Source organism: Pseudophryne corroboree, chromosome 1, assembly GCF_028390025.1.
Source record: "Pseudophryne corroboree isolate aPseCor3 chromosome 1, aPseCor3.hap2, whole genome shotgun sequence".
In the NCBI taxonomy this organism is placed as follows: domain Eukaryota; kingdom Metazoa; phylum Chordata; class Amphibia; order Anura; family Myobatrachidae; genus Pseudophryne; species Pseudophryne corroboree.
In genome coordinates, this window is record NC_086444.1 from 1227449372 (window position 1) to 1227464912 (window position 15541).

The 15541-nt window shown below is 49.8% G+C and overlaps 1 protein-coding gene across 1 annotated transcript in view; it reads right to left on the minus strand.

Annotated features, from left to right (window-relative positions):
* Positions 1-12445: 12445 nt before the first annotated feature.
* Positions 12446-15541, minus strand: part of SMYD5 (SMYD family member 5) — a 28532-nt gene continuing 25436 nt past the window's right edge. Inside the window, exon 13 of the mRNA XM_063925386.1 lies at positions 12446-15472. Within this exon, the coding sequence (XP_063781456.1) occupies positions 15322-15472 (151 nt within the window). The 3' untranslated portion in view covers positions 12446-15321. The remainder of the gene's footprint in view (positions 15473-15541) is intronic.

Genomic DNA, 15541 nt, shown 5'->3' on the forward strand with positions numbered 1-15541 from the left:
GGTGTCCAGTAGCCTAAGAAGCCAATCCATCCTGCACGCAGGTGAGTTCACTTCTCTCCCCTAAGTCCCTCGTAGCAGTGAGCCTGTTGCCAGCAGGACTCACTGAAAATAAAAAACCTAACAAACTTTTACTCTAAGCAGCTCTTTAGGAGAGCCACCTAGATTGCACCCTTCTCGGCCGGGCACAAAAATCTAACTGAGGCTTGGAGGAGGGTCATAGGGGGAGGAGCCAGTGCACACCACCTGATCCTAAAGCTTTTACTTTTGTGCCCTGTCTCCTGCGGAGCCGCTGATCCCCATGGTCCTGACGGAGTCCCCAGCATCCACTTAGGACGTCAGAGAAAAAGGCATTCCGGATGAAGTCATCCCTACCCTGATCAAAGCCAGGAAGGAAGTAACTGTGCAACATTATCACCGTATTTGGCGTAAATATGTTGCGTGGTGTGAGGCCAGGAAGGCCCCTACAGAGGAATTTCAACTGGGTCGTTTCCTGCATTTCCTGCAAACAGGACTGTCTATGGGCCTAAAATTAGGGTCCATTAAGGTTCAAATTTCGGCCCTGTCGATTTTCTTCCAGAAAGAACTAGCTTCAGTTCCTGAAGTTCAGACGTTTGTCAAGGGGGTACTGCATATACAGCCTCCTTTTGTGCCTCCAGTGGCACCTTGGGATCTCAATGTAGTTTTGGGGTTCCTAAAATCACATTGGTTTGAACCACTCACCACTGTGGACTTAAAATATCTCACATGGAAAGTGGTAATGCTGTTAGCCCTGGCTTCAGCCAGGCGTGTCTCAGAATTGGCAGCTTTATCCTATAAAAGCCCTTACCTAATTTTTCATACGGACAGGGCAGAATTGAGGACTCGTCCTCAATTTCTCCCTAAGGTGGTTTCAGCGTTTCACTTAAACCAGCCTATTGTAGTACCTGCGGCTACTAGGGACTTGGAGGATTCCAAGTTGCTGGACGTAGTCAGGGCCCTGAAAATATATGTTTCCAGGACGGCTGGAGTCAGAAAATCTGACTCGCTGTTTATCCTGTATGCACCCAACAAGCTGGGTGCTCCTGCTTCAAAGCAGACTATTGCTCGTTGGATTTGTAGTACAATTCAGCTTGCACATTATGTGGCAGGCCTGCCACAGCCAAAATCTGTAAAAGCCCATTCCACAAGGAAAGTGGGCTCATTTTGGGCGGCTGCCCGAGGGGTCTCGGCTTTCCAACTTTGCCGAGCAGCTACTTGGTCAGGGGCAAACACGTTTGCTAAATTCTACAAATTTGATACCCTGGCTGAGGAGGACCTGGAGTTCTCTCATTCGGTGCTGCAGAGTCATCCGCACTCTCCCGCCCGTTTGGGAGCTTTGGTATAATCCCCATGGTCCTTTCGGAGTTCCCAGCATCCACTAGGACGTCAGAGAAAATAAGAATTTACTTACCGATAATTCTATTTCTCATAGTCCGTAGTGGATGCTGGGCGCCCATCCCAAGTGCGGATTGTCTGCAATACTTGTACATAGTTATTGTTACAAAAATCGGGTTATTATTGTTGTGAGCCATCTTTTCAGAGGCTCCTCTGTTATCATGCTGTTAACTGGGTTCAGATCACAAGTTGTACGGTGTGATTGGTGTGGCTGGTATGAGTCTTACCCGGGATTCAAAATCCTTCCTTATTGTGTACGCTCGTCCGGGCACAGTATCCTAACTGAGGCTTGGAGGAGGGTCATAGGGGGAGGAGCCAGTGCACACCAGGTAGTCCTAAAGCTTTTACTTTTGTGCCCAGTCTCCTGCGGAGCCGCTATTCCCCATGGTCCTTTCGGAGTTCCCAGCATCCACTACGGACTATGAGAAATAGAATTATCGGTAAGTAAATTCTTATTTTAAGCAATAACTATATACACGTATTGCAGAGAGTCCGCACTTGGGACGGGCGCCCAGCATCCACTACGGACTACGAGAAATAGAATTACCGGTGAGTAAATTCTTATTTTCTCTGACGTCCTAGTGGATGCTGGGAACTCCGTAAGGACCATGGGGATTATACCAAAGCTCCCAAACGGGCGGGAGAGTGCGGATGACTCTGCAGCACCGAATGAGCAAACACAAGGTCCTCCTCAGCCAGGGTATCAAACTTGTAGAACTTTGCAAATGTGTTTGAACCCGACCAAGTAGCAGCTCGGCAAAGCTGTAATGCCGAGACCCCTCGGGCAGCTGCCCAAGAAGAGCCCACCTTCCTTGTGGAATGGGCTTTTACCGATTTTGGATGCGGCAAGCCAGCCGCAGAATGAGCCTACTGAATCGTGCTACAGATCCAGCGAGCAATAGTTTGCTTTGAAGCAGGAGCACCCAGCTTGTTGGGTGCATGCAAGATAAACAGCGAGTCAGTCTTCCTGACTCCAGCCGTTCTGGAAACATATTTTCAAAGCCCTGACTACGTCCAGCAACTTGGAGTCCTCCAAGTCCCGAGTAGCCGCAGGCACCACAATAGGTTGGTTCAAATGAAACGATGACAACACCTTTGGGAGAAATTGGGGACGAGTCCTCAATTCTGCCCTGTCCATATGGAAGATCAGATAAGGGCTTTTACATGACAAAGCCGCCAATTCCGACACACGCCTAGCCGATGCTAAGGCCAACAGCATGACCACTTTCCACGTGAGATACTTTAGTTCCACGGTCTTAAGTGGCTCAAACCAGTGGGATTTCAGGAAATCCAACACAACGTTAAGACCCCAGGGTGCCACTGGTGGCACAAAAGGGGGCTGAATATGCAGCACTCCCTTAACAAATGTCTGAACCTCAGGCAGTGAAGCCAGTTCTTTTTGAAAGAAAATGGATAGGGCCGAAATCTGGACCTTTATGGACCCCAATTTTAGGCCCATAGTCACCCCTGACTGTAGAAAGTGCAGGAATCGACCCAGCTGGAATTCCTCTGTAGGGGCCTTCCTGGCCTCACACCAAGCAACATACTTCTGCCATATACGGTGATAATGTTTTGCTGTCACGTCTTTCCTAGCTTTTATCAGCGTAGAAATAACTTCATCCGGAATGCCTTTTTTCGCTAGGATCCGGCGTTCAACCGCCATGCCGTCAAACGCAGCCGCGGTAAGTCTTGGAACAGACAGGGCCCTTGTTGCAGCAAGTCCTGTCTGAGAGGCAGAGGCCATGGGTCCTCTGTGCGCATTTCTTGCAGTTCCGGGTACCAAGTCCCTCTTGGCCAGTCCGGAACAATGAGTATTGTTATTATTCCTCTCTTTCTTACTATTCTCAGTACTTTTGGTATGAGAGGAAGAGGAGGAAACACATATACCGACTGGTACACCCACGGTGTCACTAGGGCGTCCACAGCTATCGCCTGAGGGTCCCTTGACCTGGCGCAATATCTTTTTAGCTTTTTGTTGAGGCGGGACGCCATCATGTCCACCTGTGGCAGTTCCCATCGGTTTGCAATCAGTTGGAAGACTTCCTGATGAAGTTCCCACTCTCCCGGGTGGAGGTCGTGTCTGCTGAGGAAGTCTGCTTCCCAGTTGTCCACTCCCGGAATGAACACTGCAGACAGTGCTTGCACGTGATTCTCCGCCCATCGAAGAATCTTTTTGGCTTCCGCCATTGCCATCCTGCTTCTTGTGCCGCCCTGGCGGTTTACATGGGCGACCGCCGTGATGTTGTCTGACTGAATCAGCACTGGCCGGTTTCGAAGCAGGGGCTCTGCTTGACTCAGGGCGTTGTAAATTGCCCTTAATTCCAGTATATTTATGTGTAGAGAAGTCTCCAGACTTGACCACAGTCCTTGGAAGTTTCTTCCCTGAGTGACTGCCCCCCACCCTCGGAGGATTGCATCCCTGGTCACCAGGACCCAGTCCTGTATGCCGAACCTGCGGCCCTCGAGAAGGTGAGCACTCTGCAGCCACCACAGAAGAGACACCCTGGCCCTGGGGGACAGGGTGATCAGCCGATGCATCTGAAGATGCGATCCGGACCACTTGTCCAACAGATCCCACTGAAAGATCCTTGCATGGAACCTGCCGAAGGGAATGGCTTCGTATGAAGCCATCATCTTTCCCAGGACTCGCGTGCAGTGATGCACAGATACCTGTTTTGGTTTCAGGAGGTCCCTGACCAGAGATGCTAATTCCTGGGCCTTCTCCACCGGGAGAAACAGCTTCTTCTGTTCTGTGTCCAGAATCATGCCCAGGAAGAGCAGACGCGTCGTAGGAATCAGCTGCGACTTTGGAACATTCAGAATCCAGCCGTGCTGTAGTAACACTTCCTGAGAGAGTGTTACGCTGAACAACAACTGCTCCCTGGACCTCGCCTTTATGAGGAAATCGTCCAAGTACGGAATAATTATAACTCCCTTCTGCCGAAGGAGTATCATCATTTCGGCCATTACCTTGGTAAATATTCTCGGTGCCGTGGACAGGCAAAACGGCAACGTCTGGAACTGGTAATGACAGTCCTGTACCACAAATCTGAGGTACTCCTGGTGAGGTGGGTAAATGGGGACATGCAAGTAAGCATCTTTGATGTCCAGCGACACCATAAAATCCCCCTCTTCCAGGCTTGCAATAACCGCTCTGAGCGATTCCATTTTGAACTTGAATTTCTTTATTTCCCTGTTGAAGGAGGGGGACCCTGACAATCACTTGCTGGAGGTACAGCTTGTGAATTGCCGCCAGCACTACCTTCCTTTCCATGGGGGAAGCTGGCAAGGCTGATTTGAGGTAACGGCGGGGGGGGGGGGGGGGGGGTCGCTTCGAATTCCAGCTTGTATCCCTGAGATACAATTTGTATAGGCCAGAGATCCACCTGTGAACGAATCCACTGGCTGCTGAAGTTTCGGAGACGCGCCCCCACCGCACCTGGCTCCGCCTGTGGAGCCCCAACGTCATGCGGTGGACTTAGTGGAAGCAGGGGCGGACTTTTGTTCCTGGGAACTTGCTGCATGGTGCAGCTTCTTACCTCTACCCTTGCCTCTGGCAAGAAAGGATGCACCCCTGACCCTCTTGCCTTTTTGGGAACGAAAGGACTGCATTTGATAATACGGTGCTTTCTTAGGCTGTGAGGAAACCTGAGGCAAGAAAGTGGACTTTCCAGCTGTCGCTGTAGACACGAGGTCCGACAGACCATCCCCAAACAACTCCTCACCCTTATAAAGCAAAACCTCCATGTGTTTTTTAGAATCAGCATCTCCTGTCCATTGCCGAGTCCATAAGACCATCCTGGCAGAAATGGACATAGCATTAATTCTAGAGCCCAGCAGGCAAATGTCCCTCTGAGCATCTCGCATATATAAGACGACGTCTTTGATATGGCCCAGGGTTAGCAAAACAGTATCTCTGTCGAGGGAATCTATGTCGTCTAACAGAGTATCTGTCCACGCTGCTACAGCACTACACATCCAGGCTGAAGCAATAGCAGGTCTCAGTAGAGTACCAGAGTGTGTATACACTGACTTCAGGATAGCTTCCTGCTTTCTATCCGCAGGCTCCTTTAAGGCGGCCGTATCCTGAGACGGCAGGGCCACCTTTTTAGATAAGCGCGTCAGCGCCTTGTCCACCCTAGGGGATTGTATTGATTTGCGCCTAAATTTATGTGCCCCCCCTCTCTTTTTAACCCGTCTTGTACCTGGATACTGCAGGGGAGAGCCTGGGGAGCTGCTTCCAGCGGAGCTGTGAAGGGAAAATGGCGCTGGTGTGCTGAGGAAGAAGGCCCCGTCCCCTCAGTGGCGGGCCTCTGTCCCGCATTTCATGTAAAAAATGGTGGGGGTTTTTACATATATACAGTGCTAGACTGTGTATATGTATGCTTTTGTGCCAAAGGTACCTCAATTGCAGCCCAGGGCGCGCCCCCCCCCCAGCGCCCTGCAGTGACCGGAGTGTGTAAGTGTGCTGGGAGCAATGGCGCACAGCTGCGGTGCTGTGCGCTACCTTAATGAAGACAGGAGTCTTCAGCCGCCGATTTCGTCGTCTTCCAGCTTCTGTTCTTCTGGCTCTGCAAGGGGGACGGCGGCGCGGCTCCGGGAACGGACGATCGAGGACAGGTGCCTGTGTTCGAACCCTCTGGAGCTAATGGTGTCCAGTAGCCTAAGAAGCACAAGCTAGCTGCAAGCAGGTAGGTTTGCTTCTCTCCCCTTAGTCCCACGTAGCAGTGAGTCTGTTGCCAGCAGAAGCTCACTGAAAATAAAAAACCTAATAAATACTTTCTTTTCTAGTAAGCTCAGGAGAGCCCACTAGGAGCACCCAGCTCTGGCCGGGCACAGATTCTAACTGAGGTCTGGAGGAGGGGCATAGAGGGAGGAGCCAGTGCACACCAGATAGTACCTAATCTTTTTTTAGAGTGCCCGGTCTCCTGCGGAGCCCGTCTATTCCCCATGGTCCTTACGGAGTTCCCAGCATCCACTAGGACGTCAGAGAAATAGGATTTTAATACCTACCGGTAAATCCTTTTCTCTTAGTCCATAGAGGATGCTGGGGTCACTTCAAGAACCATGGGCACTTTAAGACTTTCAAAGGCGTGTGAACTGGCTCCTCCCTCTATGCCCCTCCTCCAGACTCCAGTTATAGGAACTGTGCCCAGGGAGACGGACATTTAGAGGAAAAGGATTTATTGTTAAACTAAGGTGAGATACAGACCAGCTCACACCTCAAACACACCGTACAACATGGCATTCAACACAACGCAAGTCAACGGCATAAACAACATCAGCAACAGGCTGACTATAAACGTAACACAACATGTGTGTAACCACAACTAATAACTGCAGATAGAGTACGCACTGGGACGGGCGCCCAGCATCCTCTACGGACTAAGAGAAAAGGATTTACCAGTAGGTATTAAAATCCTATTTTCTCATACGTCCTAGAGGATGCTGGGGTCACTTCAAGAACCATGGGGTATATACCAAAGCTCTAGAACGGGCGGAAGAGTGCGGATGACTCTGCAGCACCGATTGACCAAACATGAGGTCCTCATCAGCCAGGGTATCAAACTTGTAGAACTTCGCAAGGGTGTTTGAACCCGACCAAGTAGCTGCTCGGCTAAGTTGTAATGCCGAGACCCCCCGGGCAGCCGCACAAGACGAGCCCACCTTTCTGGTAGAATGGGCCTTCACAGATTTCGGTAACGGCAATCCAGCCGTAGAATGAGCCTGGTGAATCGTATGACAGATCCAGCGCGCAATAGTCTGCTTGGAAGCAGGAGCCCCAATTTTGTCGTGAGCATACAGGACAAACAGCCTCCATTTTCCTAAACTGAGCCGTTCTGGCCACATAAATTTTCAAAGCTCTGACTACGTCAAGAAACTTCGATTCCAGCAAGGCGTCAGTAGCCACTAGCACCACAATAGGTTGGTTTAAGTGGAACGACGAAACCACTTTTGGCAGAAACTGCTGACGAATCCTCAACTCTGCTCTATCTTCATGAAAGATCAAATAAGGGCTCTTGTGAGACAAGGCCGCCAATTCAGCCTGGTGGATGCCAAGGCCAACAGCATGACCACTTTCCAAGTGAGGAATTTCAACTCCACCTTTTGTAAAGGTTCAAACCAATGAGATTGAAGGAACTGCAACACCACGTTAAGATCCCATGGTGCCACAGGGGGCACAAAGGGAGGTTGGATGTGCAACACGCCTTTCACAAAGGTCTGAATTTCTGGAAGGGAAGCCAATTGTTTTTGGAAAAAAAACGATAAGGCAGAAATTTGTACTTTAATGGAGCCCAACTTTAGGCCCACATCCACACCGGCTTGCAGAAAATGGAGAAAACGTCCTAACTGAAAATCTTCCGTAGGAACCTTCTTGGATTCACACCAAGACACGTATTTTCTCCAAATACGGTGGTAATGTTTAGACGTTACTCCTTTCCTGGCCTGAACAAGAGTGGGGATGACCTCCTCGGGAATATCCTTTCAGGCTAGGATACGGCGTTCAACCTCCAAGCCGTCAAACCAAGTCGCGGTAAGTCTTGGAACACGCACGGCCCCTGCTGTAACAGATCCTTCTTCAGAGGAAGAGGCCAGGGATCTCCTATGAGTAATTCCTGAAGATCCGGATACCAAGCCCTCCTTGGCCAGTCTGGAACAATGAGGATCGCTTGAACCTTTGTTCTTCTTATGATCTTTATCACTTTTGGAATGAGTGGAAGCGGAGGAAACACGTACACCGACCGAAACACCCACGGTGTCACTAGGGCGTCCACCGCTATTGCTTGAGGGTCTCTCGACCTGGAACAATATCTCTGAAGTTTCTTGTTGAGACGAGACGCCATCATGTCTATTTGAGGAATTCCCCAAAGACTTGTCACTTCTGCAAAGACCTCTTGATGAAAACCCCACTCTCCTGGATGGAGATCGTGTCTGCTGAGGAAGTCTGATTCCCAGTTGTCCACTCCTGGAATGAAGATCGCTGACAGAGCACTTGTATGCCTTTTCACCCAACGGAGCAACTTTGTGGCCTCTGCCATTGCCGCTCTGCTTTTTGTTCCGCCCTGGCGGTTTATGTACGCTACTGCTGTTATGTTGTCCGCCTGAATCAAGACAGGCCGATTGCGAAGATGTTCCGCTTGCAGAAGGCTGTTGTAAATGGCCCTTAGCTCCAGAACGTTTATGTGTAGACAAATTTCCTGGCTTGACCATCTTCCCTGCTCCCCAGCCTCGGAGACTCGCATCCGTGGTCACTAAGATCCAGTCCTGGATACCAAACCTTCGTCCCTCTAGGAGGTGACAGCTGTGCAGCCACCAAAGGAGTGAGATTCTTGTCCTGGAAGACAGGATTATCCTTCGGTGCATGTGCAGATGGGACCCGGACCACTTGTCCAACAGGTCCCACTGAAACACTCTGGCATAGAATCTGCCACACTGAATGGCCTCGTAGGCCGCCACCATCTTCCCCAGCAACCGAGTGCATTGATGGAGCAATACTTTTGCTGGTTTCAGAATTTGTTTGACCAGGTTCTGAATTTCCAGCGCCTTTTCTACTGGAAGAAAAACTCTCTGTAATTCTGTGTCCAGAATCATTCCCAAAAACGACAGCCGTCTCGTCGGAACCAACTGTGATTTTTGGCAAGTTTAGGAGCCAACCATGTTGCTGCAGAATTGTCAGGGAGAGTGTAATTTTCTGCAGTAATTGGTCCTTGGACCTCGCCTTTATCAGGAGATCGTCCAAGTACGGGATAATTGTGAGCCCTTGCTTGCGCAGGAGAACCATAATTTCGGCCATTACTTTGGTGAAAATCCTCGGAGCCGTGGACAGACCAAACGGCAACGTCTGAAATTGGTAATGACAATCCTGAACTGCAAACCTCAGGTAAGCCTGATGTGGAGGAAAAATGGGAACATGTAAGTAGCCATTCTTTATGTCTACCGACACCATAAAATCCCCCTCCTCCAGACTGGAGATCACTGCCCGGAGAGATTCCATCTTGAAATTGAATTTCCTTAGGTAGGGGTTTGAGGTTCAGGATTGGTCTGACTGAGCAGTCTGACTTGGGGACCACGAACAGGCTTGAGTAAAAGCCTTCTCCCTGTTGCGACAGGGGAACCCCGACAATGACTTGATTGTGACACAATTTTTGTATTGAGGGCATACCACCTCCCTGTCCGGAAGAGAAGCTGGTAAGGCCGATTTGTAAAATCGGTGAGGGGAAACGTCTTGAAACTCCAGTTTGTACCCCTGGACACTATTTCTAAAACCCATGGGTCAGGGCCGACCGAGCCTAGAACTGACTGAAGAGCTTGAGACGTGCCCCCACCGGTGCGGACTCCCGCAGAGGAGCCCCAGCGTCATGCGGTGGATTTGGCAGAAGCCGGGGAGGACTTCTGTTCCTGGGAACCGGCCACAGCCGGTGATCTTTTCCCTTTCCTCTATTAGCAAGGAAGGAAGATCCTCGGCCTTTTCTGTATTTATTGGGCCGAAAGGACTGCATCGGATAGTGGTGTTTCTTTTGTGGTACAGGCACATAAGGTAAAAATGATGACTTACCCGTGGTAGCCGTAGATACCAAATCAGCGAGGCCGTCACCAAATAATACACCACCTTTATACGGTAGAGACTATATAGCTTTCTTAGAGTCAGCATCAGCGTTCCATTGATGAATCCACAATGCTCTCCTAGCTGAGACAGCCATGGCATTAGCCCTTGATCCCAAGAGGCCAATATCCCTCGCAGCTTCCTTTAGGTAGACTGCAGCGTCCTTGATATGACCCAGAGTCAAAAGCACACTATCCCTGTCCAGGGAATCTATATCAGATGACAAGCTATCTGCCCATTTTTCGATAGCGTTGCTCACCCACGCAGATGCAGTGGCTGGTTTGAGTAGCGTACCCGTGGTGACACAAATGGATTTCAATGTATTTTCCTGCCTACGTTCCACAGGATCCTTTAGGGCTGCCGTGTCAGGGTACGGAAGAGCCACCTTTTGGACAGCCGAGATAGAGCTTTGTCCACAATGGGGGGTGACTCCCATTTTTCCCTATCCCCAGAGGAAAATGGATACGCCACTGGAATCCTTTTGGAAATCTGAAACCTTTTGTCAGGATTTTCCCAAACCTTTTCACAAAGCGTGTTCAGTTCATGAGAGGGAGGAAACGTTACCTCAGGTTTCTTTCCTTTATACATACAGACCCTAGTATCAGGAACAGTAGGGTCCTCAGTGATATGTAATACGTCTTTTATTGCCACAATCATGTACTGAATGCTCTTTGACAGTTTTGGATCTAATCTGGCACTCTAGTCGACACTTGAGTCAGTGTCGAGTGTCGGTATCCGTGTCAGCCAGCTGGGCAAATTAAAATTTTTGTGACCCTGAGGGGGTCTGGACTTGAAACACATCCTCTACGGATTTCTTCCATGCCTGGTTCTGACACTCAGATTTATCCAATCTCTTATTTATCAGAGCCACATTAGCATTCAAAGCACTCAACACATTTACCCAATCAGGTGTCGGCGGTGCCGACAGGGTCACTCCCGCAGCCGTTTGTGTCCCTAACAGTCTCCTCCTGGGAAGAACACTCCGCCACAGACATGCCGACACACGTGCACCCAACACACGCAGACACACTGGGCCCATAGGGGACAGACCCACAGTAAAGCCTGTCAGAGACACAGAGGGAGATATTGCCCGCTCACACCCCAGCGCCCAATCCCGGTCTGAAAACACCACAGAAAATGTCCCAGACCTGCAGCGCTTTTATAAGTTACATATAAAGCACCAAAATAACTGTGCGCGCCCCCCCCCCCCCCCCCCGTTTTGCACCCTGTTACTTGTACAGTAGTGTGAGGAAGGACCAGCGTCTCTGAAGCCTTGTGTAGAGAAAATGGCGCCGGGCTGTTTGGGCTAAGCTCCACCCCCGTAATGGCGTGCTTCAGACCCGCTCTTTTTAAAAAAAAAATGTATACTGGCGGGGGTCCGGACAGTGCCCTGGCACTTAGTCCGCTCTTGCCAGGTAGTTATTGAGGTAGATATGCTGCCCAGGGCGCCCCCCTCCGCGCCCTGCACCCTGTAGTGCCACTGTGTAGTGGGAGCATGGCGCGCAGCTTGCGATCGCTGTGCGGTACCTCAAAGCCGTCACTAAAGTCTTCTGATCTTCTTCTACTCACCTGTCTTCTGACTCTGCAAGGGGGGTGACGGCCGGCTCTGGGAACGAGCATCTAGGCGTACCTAGCGATCAGACCCTCCGGAGCTAATGGTGTCCTGTAGCCAAAGAAGCAGGGCCTTTAAACTCACAGAAGTAGATCTGACTTCTCTCCCCTAAGTCCCACGAAGCAGGGAGACTGTTGCCAGCAGTTCTCCCTGAACATAACAAAACCTAACAAAGTCTTTTCAGAGAAACTCAGTAGAGCTCCTCAGAGTGCATCCAGTCTGCCTGGGCACAGATTCTAAACTGGAGTCTGGAAGAGGAGCATAGAGGGAGGAGCCAGTTCACACCCCTTTGAAAGTCTTAAAGTGCCCATGTCTCCTGCGGATTCCGTCTATACCCCATGGTTCTTGAAGTGACCCCAGCATCTTCTAGGACGTATGAGAAATTATTATTTTTGCTTCACTTCAGAAGGCCAGGCCTTGTATGTACAAGACCCCATCATTTTACCATTAAGACAATTTTTTTAAATCAATGTTGGCAGTCCCCCTCCCATCAAGCATGGATATCCTTAAAACCTGGTCTGCTAGTGAGCCTTGATGACCGGAGTTTGGGAAGCATTGCCCTACTGCGTCTATGGTTAGAGATCAGAGACATGACAATATAATCTGAGCAACATGTACATGCTCTCCTCATACAAAGGTCACATAGGGAGGTCTCCATCTGCCCTTGCTGGGGTAATAGATCTGATGCAAAGGAACACGTGGCCTGAGAATTGTTGGGACCATCGCAGATCACTGCTGCAACAGAATCTCACGTGGAAATACATCTACATTTATCTTTCCACAGTGCTGTGGTCAATGGAGAGAGAACACCACAAGCCGGTCTCACAGATGTCTTTATTGCTTGCATAGTTGTAGGTGTCATGTATACAAGTGCAACAGGGTCTAGAATCACAGTACAACCTCCAGTCCTACAGGGCCTTAGGCTGGGTGTGATCTGGAGAGACAACGTAGTAGTGCTCAGAGGACAAGAGGGCTGGATAGACAGTGGTGCGATGCAAAGCTTAGAGAAGAGGTGGTGTGGAGGGAGGCAAAGGAACGGAGGGAGTCTGAATGTGCCAGAGGACATTGGGTACAGCACCAAGAATACTGGAGAATAGGCACACATGCTAGATTAGTGTTCCTCTACTCCAGTCCTCATGCACTCCAAACAGCTTTGCTTTTCAGGATTCGAGTAATCACACAAAGGGGATCATCGACTTGCCTGGACAAGTCCGCTCTGCTTTGTCAGCGATTGTCCTCTCTCCGCACAGACTGAAGTCCTGAAGATATTTCCTGTTCGAGGATGCATGGAACTGCAGTAGAGAAAAACTGGTCTAGAACCTACTATACCTGGTGCTGTACTATCGATCCAGATCAACCATGGAGTTGATAGGACTGAGCACTTGGCTATGTCTTTATCAGACTGGAGAGTAGCGCAGAGAGATAAGTGGTCCATGGGGCATGGTAAATGTGTGTGTGTGTGTGGGGGGGGGGGGGGGAGTGTTGTAGACTAGAAGAGTGGCAGGCCCCAACCAAGCCAGATTGCTCTCCACCCGAGATCTGAATGACTTAGAGATCGGGGGGGACGGGGTTAGGAGTTTCAATGTTGGGTTCTCCATAAGGTAAAGCTGGATTTTTCCCACATGGATAAAGTCTTCTTCCTATAGTGTAATATTGTGATTATTACGCAGTTTTATAGATAACCTACTCATGTCTAACATACACAGAATTACACAAATCAAACAATCTCAAGACGGAGCCTAATCACTAGCAGGGTCCAGACCAGCATGCAGACACTGGGGAGACAATTACAGCGTAGTACCTGCTCCTGTGTTAGGAGTCCCCACCAGCTTATAAATCGCTAGTACATACTGTATATAAATTACTACATCACTTTTCTTACCGGTTCTCCTATTTCTTCCTAACTACAGAGGACAAAACCTTTCCTGGCTACAACGGTAATTCTGAGACTCGGGGGTGTATTTACGAAGGTGTGGGTTTATAAAAGTGGATCAGATTCTAGCTGTTATCGTCTAGAAGGTATTAGAGAAATGATATGTAGAATCTGGGTGGTAGCTATAGGCAACATTTGCACTTCTATAAACCCGCACCGTAGTAAATATACCCCCGTGTCGCACACGGTGATCCACCCCTGTGGTTACAGACAGCGGCACCTGCGGGATTTGATCATTGAAGTGATGCTGCCGTTTCTGCATCCCCAGTCTGCAGTTACTCCCATTGTCCATCCCATAACGGACACGTACAAATGAGCTCTGTACCCATAATTCATTTCTACACCCCTGTCCCATACGGAGGATGGTTTAATTAAATAGATTACGCACAGGGGGTGTCTATGTGATCACAGCATTACGGAGCCCATTAGCTGGTTGTGTCAGCTGATGAGTAGTACTGTATGGCGCTGCTTGCGATATTAACACTACCGTACCCCCATACAGCACGTTACCATGTAGCAGGGGAAGTTCTGTAATGCATCAGCAGAACAACAGGATGAGTGCTACTGCCACCATGTGGCTAATAAGGTAATGGCAGGACCAGTAGCGATCCACAAACCAGATATGAAAGGAACAGTCCTAGTATAACAAACCATGACAGCATACGCTGCACATAATGAGTGTATGCTCACAGGTCTAGATTTACTGTGTGATAATGTACCAAAGAGCATTCTCCAGAACCAAGGTGACCAGAGCTGGATTACAAGTCATGCTGCTGAATTACGTGAATACTTCTATCCTAATTGCTAAACAGAGACCGTGGAAGAAAAGGATTCTTCCATCCTACACAAGAACAGCTGTGGAAGGAGGGGCGGGAGAATGTTCCTGTAAAGGCACCGAACACGGGTGCAAACACCCTGCATAAACCTGGGATTTCTATGAATTAGAGGAAATGTTTACAATTCATTATTAAATATAAAATTGGGACGTGGGGGACGGCGGAGTCACCCCTCCAAGACGGAAAAGCTCCAACATCACTTCTCAGATGTAATCCACCACTAGGGGGCAGTAGATAAAACATGCAGCCCCCACTCACCACGCACCTCTCTAATTAAAGTGCACCCGTCACAGTGTTCGTCTTGTGGTTTGCCAAATCGGGAATTGATCCAATCACTCCCCTAGGAGCTGGTGACATCACAAAACACTCCACGTGCCGTCTCCTGATGTGGCAGGTGACGAGCGCACTTTAGAGGTGAGAAGCCGGGTTTGATGTATATATATATGGAAATATCAGAGCAGCGGTAATGGGGGGGAGGGGATTCCAAGGATTTGGGTGAAGACGTCACTGCCAGGGCGTCAGGTGACAACGGTGAATAGCCGCAATACATGCCGGCTGCGCAAGACCGTCAAACACGATTGGTACAGGAAGGCTGCAAATAAATCATTCAGTGCGTGGATTGCCGATTCTTTCGCTTGATGATAAGGTGGAGAGTATGAAGGAAAATGTAAACATCTGGCGCCCACGGACCGGTCTCCTCCATCAGATCCCGGGGTACAGCCGCACACCAGCTAATTATGCAGCTTTGCCGCCACCAGTTAATTATGCAGAAAGGAGCTAGCATGAACAGCGTTCCCGAGGCAACAGGCGCAGCCAATCAAAGTGCTTCATATTGGGCAAACGGGGCGTGAAGGCGGCTGGGATGAGGCAGTAAGACGGGCGTGAAGGAGGGCGTCACAGACATGCGTGACGTTAAGGCTCATCACACATCCGTCATCTCATCCTCCAGCTCCGCATCATCCGCCTCGCCCTCCAGCTCTTCCTCCTCCTCCTCTTCCTCCTCCGAGGTCACATCCGGGTCCTCAGACTGCGACAGGCACTTAGGGCAGGAACAGACAAACAGATAGTTCTCCCTGCAGAGAGACGCGAACGGATATTATTAAACAGCATGTACCCGGGCTATAGATAGTTACGGCGACACA